At 48.3% G+C, this 23,084-nt stretch overlaps 1 protein-coding gene across 1 annotated transcript; it reads right to left on the bottom strand.

Annotated features, from left to right (window-relative positions):
- Positions 1 to 3,669: 3,669 nt before the first annotated feature.
- LOC144942674 (uncharacterized) lies at positions 3,670 to 13,791 on the bottom strand. The gene is made up of 15 exons (XM_078869473.1): positions 13,770 to 13,791; positions 12,976 to 13,163; positions 12,484 to 12,664; positions 12,141 to 12,362; positions 11,646 to 11,792; positions 10,673 to 10,857; positions 9,911 to 10,091; positions 8,897 to 9,118; positions 7,983 to 8,129; positions 7,002 to 7,186; positions 6,463 to 6,643; positions 5,647 to 5,862; positions 4,570 to 4,752; positions 4,045 to 4,160; positions 3,670 to 3,678 (listed from the first exon to the last, which is right to left on the bottom strand). Exons 1-15 carry the CDS (start codon positions 13,789 to 13,791, stop codon positions 3,670 to 3,672), a joined length of 2,385 nt encoding a protein of 794 aa, XP_078725599.1.
- Between the last annotated feature and the right edge of the window lie 9,293 nt (positions 13,792 to 23,084).

The raw sequence follows: 23,084 nt of genomic DNA, 5'->3' as shown, positions 1-23,084 counted from the left end.
TTCACCTGCGTCCTGTTGGGAGCTTCGATTTCCTCCCCATGAACGCCTTGTTGTTGCACTCTATGGTATTATGTTTAGGACAGGTGCCCACTGCTGGAATGAAACGAACTCGATATAAATTCATGTTCGTCGTCAGCACGGAATGCAGCAGTACTCACCTTCTTGGTGATATCGATGGGCTCTTGTTTGGCTTTCCAGCTTTTGAGGATGACCGGATGTTTGCTGCCAAGATTGGTGTTGCTAATTGATGTTAACCCTGGAGAAGAAGAAAAAAAATCACCAAGCTTTATTACAGGGGAAACGAAAGTGATGAGAACTCAAGCTGTGCAACCAACGTTGTGAATAATAACAAACTAAATGTAAACGTCATGCGGAATTCACATTCTTCAAGGGCGTGGTAAATAATACTCACAGGGCACGTAGGAGCTTCTTGAAGAGGACCTCAAAATGCCATGCCTGTAAAAAAGGAAACAAACATGTTTGGAAACAATGCACAATGGAAATAGTCAGCACCTGCAACAAAAGCGATTGTGTTTGGTTGTCAGTGTGGCTGTAGGGCCAGCTTAAGCAGAGGACACTCAAGGGGGCCATTTTAGTTTCATCTTTGCTCAAACCATTGCCCTGCGCTGATATTTTAGGGCAAATACCGCTCCGTTGAAGTAAAAAAATGAATGTTTGCATTATTTTATGGCCTCGGCAAACAAAAATATTTGGCGAATACAATTGTTTAATAATGGGGCGTGCATAGACGCGCAATTGATGCGAGTCGTGCCAACGACGCAGGCCCTGTGAGGGTTACGGAGGCTCGCACACGTTCTTTTGGAGACGTCAAAAAGAGTTCCTACTTGTCAGAGTTGAGTGAATCCTTTTGCTTCTTGCAGAGACAGAAGGCCAGCAGCCCCAGCAGTAGCAGCAGCAGCAGTCCTCCCAGCACTCCAAACAGCACGCCAAAGAACACTCCACGGCTCACTCCGGTCACATCATTCTCACAAAACTGTCCGTTGAAGTTTGCAGGACATCTGTCAGAAGAAGAACAACAACAAACCAACGGTGTTGCTTAATGTCAATGTGATTGTCAGCATAACAGGTGTCTCACTTTGTCTAACGCCTGGAATTCATGGACACTAGGACCTAGGTTGTTTCCTTTCATCTGTACTGTGTTTAAGAAATGTACATGTCCTCTTCTGCTGTTGTATCACCCATGCTCTTGGTTGGTAGCTTTGGAACTCTCTCTCATCCTCTCTTTTCCCAAGTGCCGATAATATAGCTTATTTCAATAAACGCACGAGAAATATATCTGCTTTACTGTCTATTGTGCTCGATGTTGCTGGACACTTTGTGTTATAAACCTTCATACCAGCATTCAACAACGTTATCATAAAAAAATGTGCACAATTCCATCGCAAATTCCAATCCGAATGGACGCACGTATGAGAAGAGGTCTACCGAGGATATGGAGCGATGAGATCGGTTGGTGTGCAGATGGATCATTGCATTGCAGTAAAGAAATGGGGAGGTCTCCATCCAGCAGTGGATTGATTATGGCTGATGATGCTGAATTCCATAACTCACGTGCACTGGACTCCAGCTGCCAGGTGCTGGCAGGTGCCACCGTTTTTGCAGTAGTTGGTGTCGCTGCACGGGGACTTGCAGATGACTCCCTGTGCGCTGTCTAAGATTAAAACGTAGCCTTTGAAGACTGTGTCGCAGCTGTAGTAGTTGAGGAGGACGTCTCTGGGAACTGTGGCAAAGGAGAGGTGGGAGGGACAGGTTAATTTGGGGGGACGTGTTGGCTGCACTCATGATGAGTATAGAAACACAACTTTGCATTCATGTTTGTAAATACAGACTCTCTAAATTGCATGCTGTGTTCGTTAAGGAAATGGCATGTCCCGTTCAGTACACAAAGGTCCATTCATTTCGGTAAATACAGATGTTTCTAAAAATCTGATTTGTTTTCACTTTTTTGTGTGTTCTCTGAAAACTAAAAAAAAATATGTATCCTCCAAGAACAGTTTATTTAGATGTTGAGTTCCTTATGATTATGATTCATAGGCCATGCGATGATCTGACCAAATTTGTGTTGTTGCGACCTCCACCACCTGATATAACCAAACAAGATTAGATTGTCATGTGTACAAGCATTCAACGTGCCGTGTCGTTGTGTTTCAGCTCACCAACCGCTAAGTTGGAGAACAATCTTCATAACCTAATTTGGAAACTAGACAGGACGTTTCATTTGAGGATGCATCAAACGTCCTCACTAAAACATCCAGGAAGTCAGAATAAACATCCAGGATGTCAGACTATTTTAGAACTCTACTCCGACTTCCCGAATCTATTCTCAAGCGAACGTCATATCTAATCGCTGAATATGGTTTTGAGAATTGTTCTCTCAACTTGCCGGTGAGCCATTTGATTCTGGTTGTCTATTTCAGGTGGTGGAGGGTCTTAACGATGCAAATGTGGCTGGTTAATTTCGTTGCCTAACTCACAAATCCACTGTGAATCGTAACATTGACTGTGAAAGCCGATGTGTTTCATAACACTGTTGTTGCTAAGTCAGTGATTGAATTTTTCATGAATATCAACGTCACACAGCCCTACTCACCGATTGATTCCACTGTAAGATTTTTCAGGTGGATGGGTTCCAGTACTCTATTTTTGCTAAACGAGGCATTAATGCGTTGCTCGAGTGTGCCGTTGTAGATCGTTAACACATTTGCTTGGGACGTATATTTGAAACTGGCTATGATCACGGTTGTCAGCTGCGAGCCACTGGTTCCACTGGTGTGGACAAAAACACAACGCAGCAGTCAGTTTCACACGCACAGCAGAACAACAAGAATAATAATAATAGTAACTGAGTTCATGTGGTGGATGCGACATTCTTATAGCGCAAGGCTGTCCATGGAGGAAGGCGCTCCATTTCACAGTCTGCAGCAGTTTCACGATATGGGGCGATGTTACGATGTGTTATCGCAATTGAGTACTTTTTCAGCATCGGGATGTTTTGGCTATGAGAACCCGGATGAAATCCATGCAGAACCAGAAGTTAAATCATGAGATTATTTTAAGCTCGCCTTCAGGACAGGAAGTAAAACATCGTACTCAAAGTATTTGCTTAAAGCACTTACCTAAAGCCTGCGAGAGCTGTGCTGTCATAGATCTCAATTGCACTCAGTTTGTCTGCAACCTGCAGAAAGAAAGGTTTACTTACTCGCCACGTTTCATTTTGAACAGCAACAATGCAAATGTAGATGACAAGTGATGTTTAAACACATATATTTTCTTCGACATGGACACAGCTGTAATTTGGGAAACATCTCCATCATACTATTGACAAATATTTACTTTGCTAGAATATGTATTTTGCAATTCGATATGACATTTCACTTGAAACTCTGCCAAGCATCTTCAGGACAGGATAATTACTAGATAGTGCATTTCATTCCTGAAGGTAGCAATGAGTAAACATGCAAGGTGGGCCTGGTGGTTTGTGTGCTCCGTGTGTGCTCCGTGTGGCCACATCACGGGGCAAGGCAAGGTTGACCCTATTGGGGCTGCCGTACGTCAACATTCTGAGGAAGCAGTTCCCCCCTGTGAAACATCACTCTGAATCGATTGAGTGACATTATATTTCATCAGTCGTGTAACGCTGTGTGGAAGCTACTTGGCCTGTCAGTCCGAATGAAGCTCCAGGGTGTTCTCATCCAAAGTTATGCCCTCACTTCTCTATGCTTGTGAAATGTGAAGCCCTTTAAAGGAACATCTGTGCCAGTTTAAAACATTCAGGCTGACCTGCCTACAGCCCATCCTGGGTTTAACCAGACATGATTGTGTGATCCATAATAGAGATTTTTTTGGGTTAATTGTGTTGATTGTGTGAGCAGCTTACAGATATCATTGAAGATCTGGATGCAGTCTCATCATTAAAGCTTAATTCCATAAGTGCAAATTGCCTCAAGCAAATATCCTGCAGATTGAACAGAACACATTCAGAACTAAGCTACAGAAACATAGACTACACAGAAATATACTCACAGCCTTGGTGTGGTTCTTGGCATGCACTGTGTAGTAATCACTTGTGGTATCATTTAACTCATTCCTGTAATTTTTATTTAAGAACTCCAAGAAAAGCCGGTATTTCGCTTTCAGATCTGCGGGCAAGAGGAGGAGATGAACTTTGGCAACGTGTTCATGTTCATCCACAGCACACCAACCCCACTGCTTGTGACCTCATCACCGGCTGTCAACACAGATGATGAAGCTTCATCTGTCAATGCAGATGATGAAGCTTCATCTGTCAATGCAGATGATGTAGCTTCGCTCGCTTGCCCACCGCTCACCTCCTGCTGTGCCGCCCGGTTCCTAACAGGCCACGGACCGGTACCGGTCCGCGGACCGGGGGTTGGGGACCCCTGACATAGACGGTAACCGGTCGATCCTTCTGGGTACCATTCGTAGCACGTATCATGAGAATAAGAATCGGTATAAACGGCTGAATCGTACGTGCCCAGCGCAGACGCCTTTCTGCCCACGTGCAGTGTACAGCGTGCGCACGGTCACCTGTGTATCTTAACGTGGCCTGAATGATCTCCTTGCCGTTCTGGCAGCTGTCTCCCCTGTAGCTGTCTCCACAAGAGCACTGCAGCCTGCACGTGGCCGTGTTGACGCTGCACGTGCCGTTGTTATCGCAGTAGCTCTCAGGGCAGCTCAGCCCGGGGCACGGCGACTCTGTACAGTCGCTACCTGCTCCACACAAACAAAACACACACGTGGATTGAAATTGCAAACAGACTCAACATTTTTATGTTATTGCAAAATCACATCAACAGCGCTTCGTAATTTATGTTCTCTTTTAACGAAAGTCGCCGTCTGGAACATCATTATCAGTAAACAATGCAGCCCCCCCCCCTCTCTCTCTCTGCATTCACGTCTCTCCTCAAACCCTCTTTCTCACCCCGAGCCGTCACACTCCCTTAATTGCTTCCTGTTTTTGAGTGAATGGCTGAGTGAGCGAGTGGGTGGATGAGCGAGTAGGTGGGCGAGTAAGTGGATTCGTGAGTGAGCGAGTGGGTTGATGAGCAAGTGGGAGGGTGAGTAAGTGGATTCGTGAATTTGTGAGCGAGCGAGTGGGTAGATAAGTGAGCGGGTGAATGAGTAAGTGGATTAGTGAGTGAGTGAGCGAGTGAGTGGGTGGGTGAGTGGATTCGTGAGTGGGTGAGTGAGCGAGTGAGTGGATGAGTAAGTGAGCAAGTGAGTGGTGAGTGAGTGGGTGGGTGAGTGGATTCGTGATTGGGTGGGTGAGTGAGTGGTGAGTGGGTGGGTGAGTGGATTCGCGAGTAGGTGAGCGAATGAGTGGATGAGTAAATGTGTGGGTGAGTGGATTAATGAGTGGGTGAGCAAGCAACTTTCTTCCCTTGCTCTTGCTCGCTCCCTCCCATTTTCTTCCGATCTCCCTGTGCGATTGTGTTCTCCGAGACTCCTGTTACCTTATGGATGCTCTACAATTACAAGTTGTTGTTGTTGTTGTTAGGACTCACTGATATGATTTTGCTGCAATTGCACACTCGTTATGACCTGGCTTATAAGAGTTGCGCACTTATGAATGTAAGACTTAAGATATCAACGCATGGGCCTGACCTGATGTGCCCAGCTTGCAGGTGCACAGGAAACTGCCGAGCGTGTTCATGCAGTTTTGGCTGCTGTTGCAGACATTTGGGCTCTCCACACACTCGTCCACGTCCATGCACAAGTGGCCCCTGTAGCCGGGCAAGCAGCTGCAGGTGAAGGAGCCCGGGCTGTTGGTGCAGCTTCCGCCTCCGCCACAAAGCGAAGTGCCGTCGCACTCGTCAACGTCTGGCACAAAGAGAAGAGGAAAGATGCGAGGGCCACGTTCGAGCAGACCAAACCCCTCCGTCACACGCATGTGTCTCCGCATCGACAAAAATAAGGTGTTTTACACATGCCATCCGCCACACATCCTTCTGGGAGTGCGCACATGTTGTGATGTTTATTTGATGGTGTGTCATACATTCAAATTGCACCTCAAAATGCTGAACATTGAGAGCAACATTTTAGCATCATTTGAGAGAAAAGAGCGCCGCCACACTAACATTCAGAAATGCTTTTTGTGTTTAGTTGTCCCTCCAGCATTAGCACGGTTGGCTATGTGCAGTGCTAAAGAAGTTCAACATACACATACGGTCCACGGTTGGCGGTGAACATGACACGAACCAAAGAAAACGCCAAAGATACAACTCAAACACGATCCAGGGTACGCGGTCAACACGGCGCGAAGCAGTTGGGGTAAAAGTAAACACTTGAACTCCCGACATCAGGGAAATTCCGGTGTCCAAATCAGCTCCCCTGTAGGATCCACCAGTTCCTTGCGCCGGCTCAGAGCGCCCAAAAGCAGTGCTGAGAACTCATTCACAAGGCCGACGTGATGTTGCTTACCCAGACAGGACCTCCCGTTGCCGCTGTACCCGACAGGACAAGGTCCGCACGTGAAGTTCAGCGATGGCGCGGGCAGGTCCGTGCAGGTCACCCCGGAGAAACACGGGCTCTTCACGCAGGCGTCGTAGTCCTGGTCACAGTAGGTTCCAACGTAGCCGCTCGAGCACAGGCAGCTCGCGACCTACACCCACGGGCGCGCAGAGAGGCCACATCCATTGGGAACATGTTGATATACCTCCGACGTGCAAGGGCCGGTTGGAAATGGGAAAATGTTTTTTCCATCGTTTCAGTTGTCTGTCTGCCTCCTCTCGGAAACGTGAATGTGGTTTCTCATTTTTATGTAATTGTATTTGTTTCAATTCATGAAAATATTTCACCTGGGTAATCATCACTTGGGGTCGAACATCTCGTTAGCAAGGCGATCCCCAGGTGTCGATTGTCCCATACACAGCACACGCGTAACAACGCGAGTACACACACTTATTCTAAATCTAGCACGCGTGAGAATATCAACACCCATCCTCGAGGTCCTGTGGCACCTGAAACGATGCCGAGTCGTTGGAGCTGCTGAGCAGCGGCTGCGAGAAGTTGCAAGCGGCGTTCCGGCTGCAGTTGCACACGGTGAGCGAGAGCGCCACCCGCGATGAACTCCCTCCGTCCGAGGCCACCAGCCACACCAACGCCTCCCGCGTGGAGCTGGGCCGCCACCCCACCGAGCCGTTGGCTGGGGGAGAGCGACCGCACGTGGAGAGTGAGAGTGGTCAGGGCGATCGTTTAGCTGCTGTCTGTCCCTCACGCACGGCAGCGGCAGGGTTCTGATTGCAGTACGCATGCACTGGCAATTGTGCCCACGTAGGGCTTCCTTTAAATTAATTTATGAACACCTTATATTTACACAATGTATAGACACTGATAAATATATGTCGGTTTAATTTAACGACTGCCGCAACTGCAAAGAAGACATCTACATCAACAAGTAATTTCATTAACCACGACCATTCCATTGTCGGATGAAGGCCTTCACCTGCCATTGCCACCTCACACAGCTCTGCAATGCCACAATCCCACTCACTACTGCGCTTGCACTGATCTCATTGCTCCATCTCCGTGGTGGTCTCTTTCTCACGTCCATCACCAGTCTTATCTCTTGGCCATCGTCCCTCCTAGCCATGATGGGTCCTGCTCAACCCACTTATTTTTCTGAACATCAAATATGATGTATTTAATTTGTATTTGGCCCCTGATCTGTTTGTTCCACTTCCCGTCTCTTAGTGTCTTCCTGAGCATACACCCCTCCGCACGTATTTATGCAACTATCAGCTTTTTGTTTCATTTTCTTAGTCAGTTTTCATCTTTATGATTCATATGTCATAGCCGGTAACAGGCAATGGTGATTACACAAAAGAAGACATGCATCATGGCTGGGAAGCAGTTACCCAGAGTACAGTTCCGACTCTTCCAACCACGAAGGTTTGTCTAACACACGGTGGATAAACGTTTTATGACAATGATATATTTACCGTAAATTGTGAAGTCTGAAGAATTCGGAGTGATCGTCAGGGTGATGGGGTCTGACTCGGGATCCACGACCGTGATCTGTAGAATCGTCGACTCATTCAACCGCGCTTGAACCTCGGTACTTCCGTTGATAGTTGGCGGCTTGTTGCCTGTTTAGTAGAGGATGGAGCATGATGAAGAGCAGTATTTTTATGGGGAGCTAGACATGACATACAACGCATGTCTGATGTGTTAGACAATACATTTTTACTTCAGTGCAACATATTTGATCGGTTTTGAACGTTTGACAGTGAGAGTGTTGTCTCAAGAATGGACTATATAAATATGTGCAGTTAAAGCGTTTATCAGTACAAATGTTGTAATTACGTGCACGTTTAATGTAAATATCATGGGACAATGACGTCGCTCAGTGGTAGCGCGTTCACTGCTTGTTGCAGAGGTTCACGGTTCGATTCCAACAGGCCACCCTGGTTATTAATGCGGTGGTATGAACCATAAAAGGCAAGTTGTCTGCTGCACAGTGAATGTTTAAGATCGCCGGATGTCAATCAACCATTGTGTGCCGGCGTCATGGTTCAAATTTACCAAATGACTAAAATGGGATTACAAATAGCAATCATCGCCATCCTACTGGCAGACCAACGCCGGTTTGTAGACCAGGTGGTCAGTCATCTTCTGCCCACATGAGCAGCTGCCACTTGGGGTGCCCTTACAAAAGTTGGAGATGAGATGCAAGCCACTTATGGCGTGTAAGGTGCTCTGAGACGCTGCGGTGTGAAGGGTGCTCCATCAAAAACAAATCGCTGCGATCAGATCACAAGGCCACTGATGGATTGTGCTGTTTTCATCGAAAGCTGCCCTCATGCTCACGTTGTGCTGCAGGATTCCCTGTCAGTTGCGAGTACTGCAGCCGTACCTGGGAGGCCTGGCCTGGGGAAGCAGCTGTAATTCCCTTCATTGTTGCGACAGTTTTCGGTGACGTTGTTGCAGATGAACGTGTTCTCCGCACACTCGTCGATGTCCCGGCAGGTGGGAGGGTCTCTGTAGCCGGGGAAGCAGCTGCAGTTGAAGGATCCTGGGCTGTTGGTACAGCTTCCATGACCACCGCAAGGGGACGTGACGTTGCACTCATCAATGTCTGACAAAATACATAGAGAAAATACCCGGGGTCACATTCGGTTACTTAAATATCCAACACCACTCCTGCACATTCGTGGATATCAGAGGCCAGGCCACAAAGCAGGTGAACTGCTGGACTCGTAATTGAGATCAACGATCATTGATTTTAAAGTCAACCCCATAACAAGTGTTTCATGATTCGTACGTGAAGATGTCCTTCAAAATAAAATGCTGCACCTATTTATTACCGGCAGTGTCAATTTATTATGAATCTGGTATATCTGCAAATCTATATGTGCGTCAGCGAGAGTAAGATCATTTATTTTACCAAGAACTTCAGCCGATATGGTTTCGTTAATATTCATTTTTGTACCCAGTGCCCTTTACACTGCGGCAACCCAGAGCGTGTTACAGCACATCTCATCTCAAACATTCAAAAGGGCACCCCCAGTGGCAGCGGTCAATGTGGGCATAAGGTGACTGAGCACCTGGCCTGCAAACAGGCATTTGCCTGCCAGTAGGGTGCCACGTTTGCTACGTGTAATCCAAATTGAGTCATTTGCAGGTCATTTTTTTAACTTGGTCAATTTGGACCATGACGTTGGCACACGATGTCATACTCATTTCGAATTATGTGAGGGGAACTTTAACATCCACTGTGAAGCAGATGGTGCATGTAGCATTTTATGCTTAATAAGCACACCGCAGTATTAACCAGGGCGGTCGCTGGGCTCGAGCCGCAAACCTCTACAACAAGCGGTGAATGCGCTCCCGCCGGGACGCGTCACAAGGCCGACGTGATGTTGCTTACCCAGACAGGACCTCCCGTTGCCGCTGTACCCGACAGGACAAGGTCCGCACGTGAAGTTCAGCGATGGCGCGGGCAGGTCCGTGCAGGTCACCCCGGAGAAACACGGGCTCTTCACGCAGGCGTCGTAGTCCTGGTCACAGTAGGTTCCAACGTAGCCGCTCGAGCACAGGCAGCTCGCGACCTACACCCACGGGCGCGCAGAGAGGCCACATCCATTGGGAACATGTTGATATACCTCCGATGTGCAAGGGCCGGTTGGAAATGGGAGAATGTTTTTTTTCCATCGTTTCAGTTGTCTGTCTGCCTCCTCTCGGAAACGTGAATGTGGTTTCTCATTTTTATGTAATTGTATTTGTTTTTATTCATTAAAATATTTCACCTGGGTAATCATCACTTGGGGTCGAACATATCGTTCGCAAGGCTATCACGGGTGTCGATTGTCCCATACACAGCACACACGTAACAACGCGAGTACATACACTTATTCTAAATCTAGCACGTATATTCTATGCATTTCTACAGTGAAGAACACGCCCAGTCACACGCATAAAGGCATGTATATATATATAAATAAGTAGCCTATACCGACCAGTGCATATCGAATGCACTTTAGCTGTAATCGTTTTTTGTTATTCCCATCATGTCAGTGGTACGATCGCTGTGAATGCAGAACAACATCTCACAGTGCACGTGGTTGGCTTTACGAGAGTACGCTACGGCCACGTGAGAATATCAACAACCATCCTCGGGGTGCCTCAGCACCTGAAACGATGGCGAGTCGTTGGAGCCGCTGAGCAGTGGCTGCGATGAGTTGCAAACGGCGTTCCGGCTGCAGTTGCACATGGTGAGCGAGAGCGCCACCCGCGATGAACTCCCTCCGTCCGAGGCCACCAGCCACACCAACGCCTCCCGCGTGGAGCTGGGCCGCCACCCCACCGAGCCGTTGGCTGGGGGAGAGCGACCGCACGTGGAGGGTGAGAGTGGTCAGGGCGATCGTTTAGCGGTCTGTCCCTCACGCACGGCAGCGGCAGGGTTCTGATTGCAGTACGCATGCACTGGCAATTGTGCCCACGTAGGGCTTCCTTTAAATTAATGTACGAACATCTTATATTTACACAATGTATAGACACTGATAGGTATATGTCGGTTTTATTTTCACGACTGCCCCAACTGCAAAGAAGACATCTATATCAACAAGTAAATCCATTGACCACGACCATTCCATTGTCGGATGAAGGCCTTCACCTGCCATTGCCACCTCACACAGCTCTGCAATGCCACAATCCCACTCACTACTGCGCTTGCACTGATCTCATTGCTCCATCTCCGTGGTGGTCTCTTTCTCACGTCCATCACCAGTCTTATCTCTTGGCCATCGTCCCTCCTAGCCATGATGGGTCCTGCTCAACCCACTTATTTTGCTGAACATTTTAATTTCTTTAATTTGTATTTGGCCCCTTATCCGTGTGTTCCACTTACTGTTTCTTAGTGTAATCCTGAGCATACACCCCTCCACACTTATTTATGCAACTATCAGCTTTTAGTTCCATTTTCTTAGTCAGTTTTCATCTATATGATTCATATGTCATAGCCGGTAACAGGCAATGGTGATTACACAAAAGAAGACATGCATCGTGGCTGGGAAGCAGTTACCCAGAGTACAGTTCCGACTCTTTCTGCCACGAAGGTTTGTCTAACACGGTGGATAAACGTTTTATGACAATGATATATTTACCATAAATTGTGAAGTCTGAAGAGATTGGAGTGATCGTAAGGGTGATGGGGTCTGACTCGGGATCCACGACCGTGATCTGTAGAATCGTCGACTCATTCAACCGCGCTTGAACCTCGGTACTTCCGTTGATAGTTGGCGGCTTGTTGCCTGTTTAGAAGAAGATGGAGCGTGATGAAGAGCAGTATTTTTATGGGGAGCTAGACATGACTTTCAATGCACGTCATATGTATGAGACAATACATTTTTACTTTAGTGCAACATATTTGGTCGAGTTTGAACGTTTGACAGTGAGAGTGTTGTGTCAAGAATGGACCGTATAAAAAAGTGCAGTTAAAGTGTTTATCAGTACAAATGTAAAGGGTGCTCCATAAAAAACAAATCGCTTTCATCAGATCACAAGGCTACTGATGGATTGTGCTGTTTCCATCGATAGCTGCCCTTATGCTCACGTTGTGCTTCAGGATTCCCTGTCAGTTGCGAGTACTGCAGCCGTACCTGGGAGGCCTGGCCTGGGGAAGCAGCTGTAATTCCCTTCTTTGTTGCGACAGTTTTCGGTGGCGTTGTTGCAGATGGATGTGTTCTCCGCACACTCGTCGATGTCCCGGCAGGTTGGAGGGTCTCTGTAGCCGGGGAAGCAGCTGCAGTTGAAGGATCCTGGGCTGTTGGTGCAGCTTCCATGACCACCGCAAGGGGACGTGACGTTGCACTCATCAATGTCTGGCGAAATACATAGAGAAAAAACCCGGGGTCACATTCGGTCACTTAAAGATCCAACACCACTCCTGCACATTCGTGGATATCAGAGGCCAGGCCACAAGGGACTTCTCTGTCGACTTGCCAAGACACTTCTCCCCATCGCCAGTGTAGCCCGCAGGGCAGGGACCACATTTGTAGCCCAAAGACGGAGGGGGCAGGTCTGTGCAGTTGATGCCCGGGTAGCAGGGGTTGGTCACACAGGCGTCCACGTCCACTTCACAGAACTGCCCAGCGTAGCCGTCCGAGCAGTTGCAGCCGGCGACCTGACATGTCGACCAGACGGAGCAAGCGTGACAGCAGAACGCGTGGCCTCAGTAACGGAGCTGTGTGCACCTCCAAATAAAATACGCAGTTGATTCACATACACACACTGCTTATTGTATTAAGACTGATTAATGGTATGCTATTTGTGTTTGTCTTTGACTGAAAATGCCAAAGTACTGTAATTGCCAAATACTATAATCAAGAATCGAACTATGTGGTTTCAACAGCGGTAGTCTATGTAACTAACAAGTCACTCCTTGTCGTAACTCAATCAGACAACGCTGACTGCTGTACAATATACTGCTCTCACTTGGAAGGTGGACTGGTTGTGTTGCACGCTGTACAGTGGTTCCGAGTAGAGGCAGGTGCTTTTGGCGCTGCAGTTGCACAGCGTGAGGCTGAGCGCCATCAGTGTCGGGGCCAGGCCGCCATCCGTGGCCACGACCCTAGCGAACACCTCTTTGGACGAGGTGGGCCGCCACGTCACCAAGCCATCGCCTGGCGAGACACACGACCATCAACGTAAAATAAGGACGGTCATAGTCATAATCATTATGCGTATATCCAGGTAAGCCATGCTGAGACCGAATACTATTTTTCAGGAGGGCGCATCTACATTTCAATAAATTGGCAAACCACCAAAAAATATGCAAATCTGTAAATGACGAAAAACCCCATGACAGAAAAATGTGCGCAGGCCGGGAAACAAACAGACATAACAACACGCAAAGGTGTGCATTGAATGTATAGAAGCTCTCAGCTAAATGCACGGTATGGTGATTTCTGTGAGAGGAAATGAGAGAAACCAGACAAACTGCATAACAGGGGGAGAGAACACGGGCTCGAGTCAGGAATTGAACCCAGGCCCTTGTTGTGAGGCACAAGTGTCACCACTGCGCCATCGTGGGAGTCGTGGTCAACAGCATCGTTGGTGGATTCAAGAGCATTTGTTTATCTTCCCACGATTTCACAATCGCCATTTGTGGAACCACTAGCAAGCAGCTGCCAAGAACAGATTTGTGACCGTGGGCTACAATTTCTGAGTGATAATTACATGATCGAATTCCACCACAGACTTTGTTCAACGACGTTTTGAAACGTCACATTTCTTTTGCAAGGGCGACATGAGGATAACAAAGACATCTTTCTTGTCTGAGACTTGGCCATTGCCACAGGTCGTGTAAACACATTGTGTAAACGTCATATAAGATTACACATGCAAATTAACTTGCAAATAATGGGCTATTAATTGCACGTGCTTGTGATAAGTCACCCACCCTTAGGGTGTGATGTAGAAAAACCTGTTTGTGTGTGCTTTTCGTACTTGATATATTGAGATCTGCAGACGTTGGGGTAATACTGATGTTGACATTATCCCCGTTTGGGTCCGTGACGGTCAACTGAACGCTGCTGGCCTCGTTCAGACGCGTTTGGATGACGTTGCGTCCCGTGATGTTGGGTGGCGAGTTGCCTGTCGAGAGAACCAATGCCATCGTCAGACAAATGCGATTTTATTGTTGTTGCTGGCAAACACAATGTTGCATATGAAGCCCACGAGTTTATCTCAATACACTTTAACGTTAAAACAATGACAATGCTACGGAGGTTGGGCACTTACTGATGATTTTGTTTTCGCTTATAAAAGCATCCGAGGCTTGTACAGTTGCTTTGCCGAAATCAAGGTCGCCGGTACTTAGAACGTCGAATATGCAGTCCTGGTTGCCTTTGCAGGTGCTTGCAATTGTGTCGAGGTTTTTGCTCTCGCTGAGAAGCTGCTCGTAGAAGGTTGGAACAAAGTTGTTGTTGTTGAAGATGTCCCAGCTTTCTCCACTTCCATACTGAAACAGGGAGCTGCTTGGAGTCACTTTCCCTGAGGAAATGAACGTCAGGTGCTGATTAAAGTTGACCAGACAGATGCTTGCATTGACAAATGTGGTGTGAATCTGGAGAGCTGTAGCGAATTAAAATGCCTCAGACCAGGTGGCTCGCAATTGGAAGGTTGCGAGATCAAGTAAAAAGTGGTTGTCCTATGGACAGATTCACCCCACTATAGGAATGTGGAATTTGCACCCCTGTCTCAGTGATGTTATCAGGAGGTGAGCACTCCCTACATGCTCATTTGAGCAGCAAATCACTTAGACTTACTGGGACAGGCATGGATATATATACAGGCGGCCTCTAATTCACGCCGTCTGATTTACGATGATCCACATTTACAACTTTTATACAGTGCCACCCTGGATTGATTTACGATGCATCATCGACACAACTCTGAACAAATTTGAACAGAGTCGGTCTGGTTTCCAATGTGACTTGGCGTGGAGCTTTTGTATGATCAAGTGTTTTGTGTAATTTTACCGATTAAACCCTTTTAAATATTGCTGATAAACGAAAAACACACATCGGCAAGTGATGTTTCTACTGTTTCAACTGTCTATGAGAAAATAAGGGTCCGATTTATGAAGGGGTTTCTCGAATAATCGTATGAACATGCGTCTGAAGATCCCGAAACCGTAGACGGACTTACACGTTGATCCAAACTCGTAAAATATCTTGGATTCTGAAGGAAGAGTGGTTCCGTCGAAGGGCAGGATGGTTCCGTCGGAAGCCTGGAAGTCATCGGTCTTGTTTCCGTTGAACACTCCTAGAAGGTTTCACGCGGCAAGGAGGGGGGTGTTGGATTGTCACGCGCTTGCCGGGGCCTTTCTCAACGCAGCATCCTCTCGTTGCCATCGCGACGGCTTTCCTCACCGAGCAGCCCCGTGGTCCTGCCGCGCATGGCCTCCGGCAGGGAGACGAGGAACTGCAGGGCCCCGACCGTGGCCGTGACCGTCACGGACGCGCCCGACGAGAACGAGGCCAGGAGGCTCCCGTTGGTCGCCATCAACGTGGTCCCGTTTATCGACGTGGGATTCCCTACGGGGGTAGACACATTGACACCGCTGTGTGTATATGTAACAGCACTTGCTCCTACTGTCTGTTCAGGCTATATGGGAGATCTTTGTCTTTGTATATCTATACACAATTTTGACAGATGTTTGCACAGTACCTGGTGTAAAACATCGATACGAGGAAGACAAAGGCAGCCGGGCTTGGTGTTCTGCCGTTGGCTAATTGCTTTGCTACAGGAAAAGTGGTTAGAGGGAAACTTACCTGTCACGTTGAAGACAACGCCATTCAGGTAAAGGGAAGTCGTGTTGTCCACATTCAACTTCCATTCAACCTGTTGATTAAAAGGAAGCTGGTTGTCAAGCTGAGACTTGTCCTGACAACGTAAAGCATGCGGATTGGCATCTCAAGTAAGAATCCGGCCGCTCAATGTAGCGATTTGCACAATGGCGCTTTTTCGACAACGCAGACTGGGGGTTGCTGCAGCTGTGGCCATGGTGAAGAATGCTGAAGGGCATTTTATATCTTGCTAAATTTGGCGGGGGCAAGGAAGCAATCATAATAACAATGAAGAACATTGTTATTGCGCCTAAAATATTATTATTGAAACTTTTTTGCCATTTAAAATCATTGATTATTAGTATTAGGGCTAAATCAAGGGATATAAACCTCGCGGACCTGTGTCTGATTCCCAGTCACGGCGAATAGTAGTGACCAGTGAGATCTGAACCAGTCCTGGGCACTGACCAGTATGGTGAAGTATGGTCATACAATCAACATAGCTTGGAGATGCTTTCATCCAGCAGTGGATGGATGAAGGTATCTGTAAACTATTATATGTAACAATAATTATGCACTTTATAAAGCTTGTAATATTTAACAGACACAATTGACTGTGACTGTGAGGTGCAGAGCTGTTGGGGTAGGCTCTGGTTTTAGGTGCAGGCAGAGATCCACAAGTTAGACCAAGACGCAACATTTTGGAAGATCTCAATTTTAGCTAAAAACTTTTATCCTGTAGAAATCACTTTTATCCTCCAGAAATAAATATCGTGCGGCATTGGGCGACGTCTCTCTTGTTAGCACGAGGACTTGTTGCATGAGTACACGCACAATCTGAAAAGAGATCCTAAATTGTCCTCAATCTGATTGTCAGAATGCTTAAATCTGCAACGCGACCCTACAGTGGATATTGTGGAAGCAGCGGGGGCAGAAAAATCTACTTTTGTTCAACTCACCACCGGAGCACGGACCCACAGGCCCAACACATTAAGCGGCCAGAAACAAACAGCCCCAGCAAAGTTGTAATAGAAAAGACTGAACACGTTTCTTCAATTGACAAGATGATATATTTTTTTGGGAAATGAGAACATTCCAAAGTGGAGCAGTGCGATGGAAGAAACAGGAAGAGAAGAGTTGTGACCTGCAGTGTGGTGAGGGGGTGCGCGAGGGGGTGATTGAGGGGGTGAGCGAGTGGGTTTGTGAATGAGTGTGAGGAGTGGTGGGGCGTTGGTTAGCGTACTGCACTACGAACCCGGCGACTCGAGTTCGATTCCTGCTCATGGCCAACAACGGTGACAATGATCTGAACCGTTCCTGGGCCTCCCCTAGGTCGACTCAGCCTCAAATAAGTAGTAAACATCAGCAAAAATGTAGCTAGCCACCCACCGCCTCGTGTGCTGTGCCGGCCTTCATATGTGCTCGGTAACAGCACTTGCCCCGACAATCTGTGAGAAAGCTACACGGGGGATGTTTGTCTTTGCAGGTGAGTGAGTTATGGAATTGAGTAGGTGGGTGCGTGAATGGTGGTTGGGCACAATGTGGACCTTGAAGAGCAGGCACGACTGGCTTCAGCTGAGCCAAGTCAGCCAGACAATTGTGCTGTTCTCACGTTTCAACATGAAAAAAAATGCCTTTGTCAAGTTTTTTTTAACGTAAAAAACCCCCCAACAAGTTTGTCGAGTTGCTGAGGTGGCGAAAATTCCTCAACGTGGGTGAAGGAGCACGCGGGAACACTGCGCTCGGCGCTCACCGCGGGGCTGCCCAACTGCCACACCACCAGCGCCACGAAGCTCGTGGCCATGGACGTGTGGTTGAAGCCGGCGCGCTGCGTGCGCCCCTGGATCCTGAACTTGGTCCCGTTTCCATTGTCGGCGATGAGAAGATCGTACTCGCCCAGTCCGTTGAACGTGTAGCCCACGCCATCCATGGTCGTGATGTGCGGGTCGCCATACATCCAGCCTTCGCAGCGGCGCGAGCGTTCACACGAAACGGGCATTGAGCAGCAAGTCCAAAAACAAAGGTAACGGTGCAGCCTTGCCACATTTTTTTACACATCCCATTAGCAGCATGACCTTCTACTAGTGCATACATTTTGGCAACATTGATTCAATACAAGGAAAGCTCTGGACCGGTCTCGACACCCAATGTCTTATCAGCAGAGCCAGGCCAGCCCAAACCAGTGAAGGTGAACTTCCCATACGGCAAGAACTACACAACACAAATAAAATAAAAATGACACGTAAAGACCGCAAGCCTCACGCACAGCTGGCCCCGCACCAAAATAATTCGAGTGTATTTCACATCCCGTGAGCCACACGTCCCGTGAGCCACACGTCCCGTCAGCCACACGTCCCGTCAGCCACACGGCCGGCTGCTTTTGCAGCACTCACCAAACCGGGGGGGCCTGTACCCCCAGCAGGAGTCGGCAGGCCGCTTCTCGTAGTAGAGCGAGCAGTAGGAGCTGTCTCCCGAGTTCACGCAGCAGTCGGTATATGGCTGCACCTCCTGGACTGTCGCGCAGCAGTGAACAACGTTCGGCTGAATGTGTGGGCTCACAGAATCGTTAAGTGAACACAAAACAACATATACGTTATACGTTTCTGTGCATTAGTTGCGAGATTGTAAAATATATGAATCATCGCCGTCGGCCACGGTAAATCCGCTTCTTCATAAACACCACCCCACACTGCCACCACCGGTAGCTGATTTACTACAGTCAAGGGCGGTCAGTAGCGTAATCATCACTCTTCTATTGCTACTACGATGGTTCCTGTTTGTGTCTGTAAACCTCACTCATTGATTCCTCAACCCATGTTGGGGACTCGCTCTACCATACTGTTTTTCCTCAAGTGCTCTGTGTTCAACCACCACACTGCAGGTCACAACAACACACTCACTGATCCACCCACTCACCCACCCACCCAACCACCACACTTAAGGTCACAACTAATTCATTCATCCACCACTCACCCACTCACTCACTCACCCACCCCACTACTACACTTCACACAGCTGCACTTTGGATATCCCTCCCATCATCTCTTTTCCCAAGTCCTCATAATTAGCATGCTGAATTCAAGAAACATTCTAACCATTGCCTATCACAACCTTGCTAGTTCCGTCTGTTGGTGGCCACGTGACACATTGTTCCCTTGGCGCTGCGCTCAGTGGCTGCGCTAAAAGAGAAGCTTACGTTTGTATTTGTTGGCTTCGCGCGGCAGCCACTGGCTGATGTACACATTGTAGTAGTAGTAGAACAAGCTGTAGTCGGAGAACCACCAGGGGTTGTTGGGCGGGTCCCAGGGCGTTGGCAGTAAGCGCTCGTGCTGGCCCGTGATGAGGGAGCCACGAACATCGTAGTAACAGCGCACGCCCGATCCGTCAGGGTTCTGCCACACGCTCTGCAGCGTGTACGCCGCGCCTGACAACGAGGGGAAAGCACGGCGGTTCACCGGACGACCTCACCAAATCATCTCAAGGCCAACGGATCGCCCGTGTCATCTCAAACGCAAACCTCCAAAGCGTTGGGCTTCGCAGGAATTGTGAACGCCTATTAGATGGCTTCCCCTGTGCCGCGACGTCGGTTGGGGGAGTTGCTCCGGCGTCCTTCACCACGCCGGTGAGTGTGGGTTGGTGAGGGCTCTGGGGATGCCAGCTATCACTCAACAACTGATGTTAGCCATGGCTGGCAATCAAACACAGGTCGCCAGGTTCGTAGCGCAGTGCGCTCACTCGTACAATCGCCGCTGCACCCCAGTTATACAATGATAGATTGGGGAAGAGGAGGGCAGAAAAAGCGCTTTAAGGACGTCCTCAAGGCCAATGTGAAGAAGTGCAACAATGACACTGGCTCGTGAGAGAATACTGCCCAGGATCTCAGCAAAACCGAAACTCTTAAGACGACAACAGGAGGAGGAAAAACGGGTGCTGCAGGCGCAGCTGCAGGCGCAGCTGCAGCGCGTCGCAGGCCACGCGAGCGAGCCAGGGCGACGCGAGCGAGCCAGGGCCACGCGAGCGAGCCAGGGCCACGCGAGCGAGCCAGGGCCACGCGAGCGTGCCAGGGCCACGCGAGCGAGCCAGGGCCACGCGTCCTGCGGGGAAACACGTGGGGCACCAGCACTGCGATGACAGAGTCTGACGATCGCCAATCTTCAGACCCGCAGACACCGATGGAACACTGTCGACCTCAACACTCTGAGGGATTGCTAAAGAAGAAGAGACTAAAACAATCAAACAAAATAAATTAATCGTAAAAATCAGTCTTGATGGGAATGAGGTGAAGATAATTTGACTGCGTTAATTACCATCAAACTGCTTGGTGGGAAAGTTATAGTTTTGAATGAAGTCCCCATTGATGAACGTAGAGTCGAGCCTTCCTTGCCAGTATGAGCAGGGACATGGATTCCAGAACCAAAGGTTACTCTTCTGCTCTGTGTTGACCCAGCGCAGACAATCCCGCTTGCTGTTCACGTTGGTCATGCTGTTGGTCTCCAGTCGGTACAACCACGTGCCCATTTGGCCTGCCAGAGGAAAAAGACACAAAGCCATGGTCTTGTGAAAACCGTTTGCATCGGTTGTGGCTGTTTTGTCTTGTCAATAATAACAATTTCACTGTATACGGTGCCATTCATACTAATGACATCCCACAACGCTCTACATTGATCATGATTCTATCTACGTGGCTTTACCGAAAGACCCAAATAATATTCAACATACTGTAAGTCATGGCCGTTTTACCCGCACCTTGGCGTGAGCGGCAGAGTGAGCAGCTCCCAATCACAAGGCCTCGAGCTCAAATCCTGGTTGGGGGTTGACTCGGCCCATCATCCATTCAAGGTCAATAAAATATATACCAATTTGTGGGGAAGCCAACAGTGGCTGTCTTACTTATTGACTCGTCCCTGCCATAGGCATGTAGAATTTCCACCGCTGGCTCAGGGTACTGAGCTGGAGAAGAGCACCGCTGTGCTCAATGCTAATTTGAGCCGGGCCACTTTCAGATTTTGATGACGCGCGGCGAGCCGAAGGCTCAGCGAGGGCGACCCACCTGTGTTGCCCACCACGCTGTCCGGGCTGTAGCGCACTGCAACACTCTTCGTCATGATCGGGTCGTTGTAGAACACGTTGTATATTCCCCTTGGGTGAGGATCGGTGAGGATGGGTGAGAGATGGGTGAGAGAGAGGTGAGGGAGGGTGAGTAAAACGTAGGATAGATTAATTAATCGGAGCAAATCCGTTCGCTATGTATGGTGCGAAAGAAGTTCAACGTACATACGTACACCCGACACAGCCAAACTAATTAATGGTCATCTGAACGAGTGTTGAACAACACGACAATTGATACTCAGCTCACCAGGAAGTTGAAGAACACATTTCTAAAATCAACTTGTGTAGCAATTAGATACGTGGCGCTGCACTTTAAACGATATCAAACATCATCAGGACAAGCTCGATGAAGTCAAGCGTAACAACATAGAAAGTCAGATGGCTCGTTAAAATTCAGCAAAGAGGAAGCTCAGCTTAGAGGATAGTGCAACCCCAAAAGTTACTGCCACGTGACGACATCTCGAGACAACAAGACGAGGCGGCACCACTCCGGCCTCTTTAAACATTCATGTAGATGCTATGAGGAAGGGTCAATGCCCATCGCATCGCTTTTCCTTTGAACGGTGTGCCATGGATGAATGTGTGGAGCTAGTGTCTTTTGTGCGCCACTGCCAATGCACCAGTGACAAATAATTTGCTTCATTTAATGAGGTTCAACTGCGGCAAGCAGATGGTCGTCAAAACAACAATGATAGTCGTCGTCATCGGGAGTGTCATGGTGTCTAGCCCCCACGCTGCTGTGCCCGTCTGTGCTGCAGCAGCAGCAGCAGCGGTGGCAGCCGTCGCTTGTTGCTGTCGCACGAGATGACCGTGGCGCGCTCGCCAGGCCCGTATGCACTACTCACGTGTGGTAACCCATGAGAACCTTGTTCAGGTTCGGGTCCCTGTTCAGCGGTTGCCACTTCATGCTGTTGTGCTGGAAGATGCTTAGGCAGAAAGAGAACACTCCATCTGTTGCAAGAATGGCCTGAAACGTGTTGGTCTGTGGGGTCGATGAACACAAACATAACACAACATGAAACGAATGCCTTTCTAACACAGAACACACTGACACGCAACATGAAACGAATGCCTAACTAACACCGCGTTGACAAGGGGCGTGGACACGTGATCCGTGTGTGCATTGTGGTTTCACAGCCTGCGGAGGGGGGCATGGGGGGCTGGGAGCACGGGGACCCAGTGGCCTTGCTTGGGGGTCTACCGAACCAGCAGTGATACATCCACTAATCTAGGGGGTGAATACGTCCGACAGTAATGGCCAGCGCACTGCGCTAAGAGTCAGGCAACCTGAGTTTGATTCCTGCCCCCGGTTGGCATCAGTGGCGAAGCGGCCCTATGCACCCCACCTCGCTATCCTGCACTGACCACGATGGTGAGCTGTGGTCAAACAACCGTCATGACTTACGCAGCGAGGAGATGCCTTCATCCAGCAGTGGATTGACAAAGGGCTGAAAGTTATTGTTATTGCGTGCATCTGCCTGTGCTCTTGAAACATTCTCTCTCTGCCTTCGTATGCACAGCTCAGAACTATGCAGCCAAAGGGACGTTTATTGTCGATGCACTACACTGACACGTCACACGTGGACTACCTCTCCAGACCAACAGCCTCTGTCATGGCCTGTGTTTTACATTCCAGTGACTAAGGCATTATATAAAAGCAGTTTTTTCCTCTTTAAATATTAAGTTCACGTTTAAATTGGCAGGTGTATCGTATGGAAATGACAACAGAGAATGATACTGTAATTAGAATTCAAACAAATTAAACAACTTAAAAGGTTCGAACTGTATAACTGAAACTTTATTTTTAATTTAATGTATTGATATATGTAATAAATAATAATAATGAACTTACAACTCAATACAATTCCAAATGAAGGTCTCTCATGCCATGTCAGCCATGGATATGGTTTGATCATACTTCACCGTCCTGGTCATTGCAGGTTCGTGGAAGAGGGGCCCCAGACTGGCTCAGATATCGCTCTCCACTGATGTGAGTCGTGGTCAGGACTCAAACTCAAGACACCAACGTTCATAGACCACTGAGCCACCACTCCATCACAACCAACACTCGATGCCACGTGAAGTTGCACAAATATTTTACTTGACATCGTTACGAATACTGTAAACAATCTAAACAAGCTG

This window comes from Lampetra fluviatilis, chromosome 28, assembly GCF_964198595.1.
Source record: "Lampetra fluviatilis chromosome 28, kcLamFluv1.1, whole genome shotgun sequence".
Classification (NCBI taxonomy): Eukaryota; Metazoa; Chordata; class Hyperoartia; order Petromyzontiformes; family Petromyzontidae; genus Lampetra; species Lampetra fluviatilis.
The sequence above is the reverse complement of the archived record's forward strand: the minus strand, read 5'-3'. Positions and strand labels throughout refer to the sequence as shown.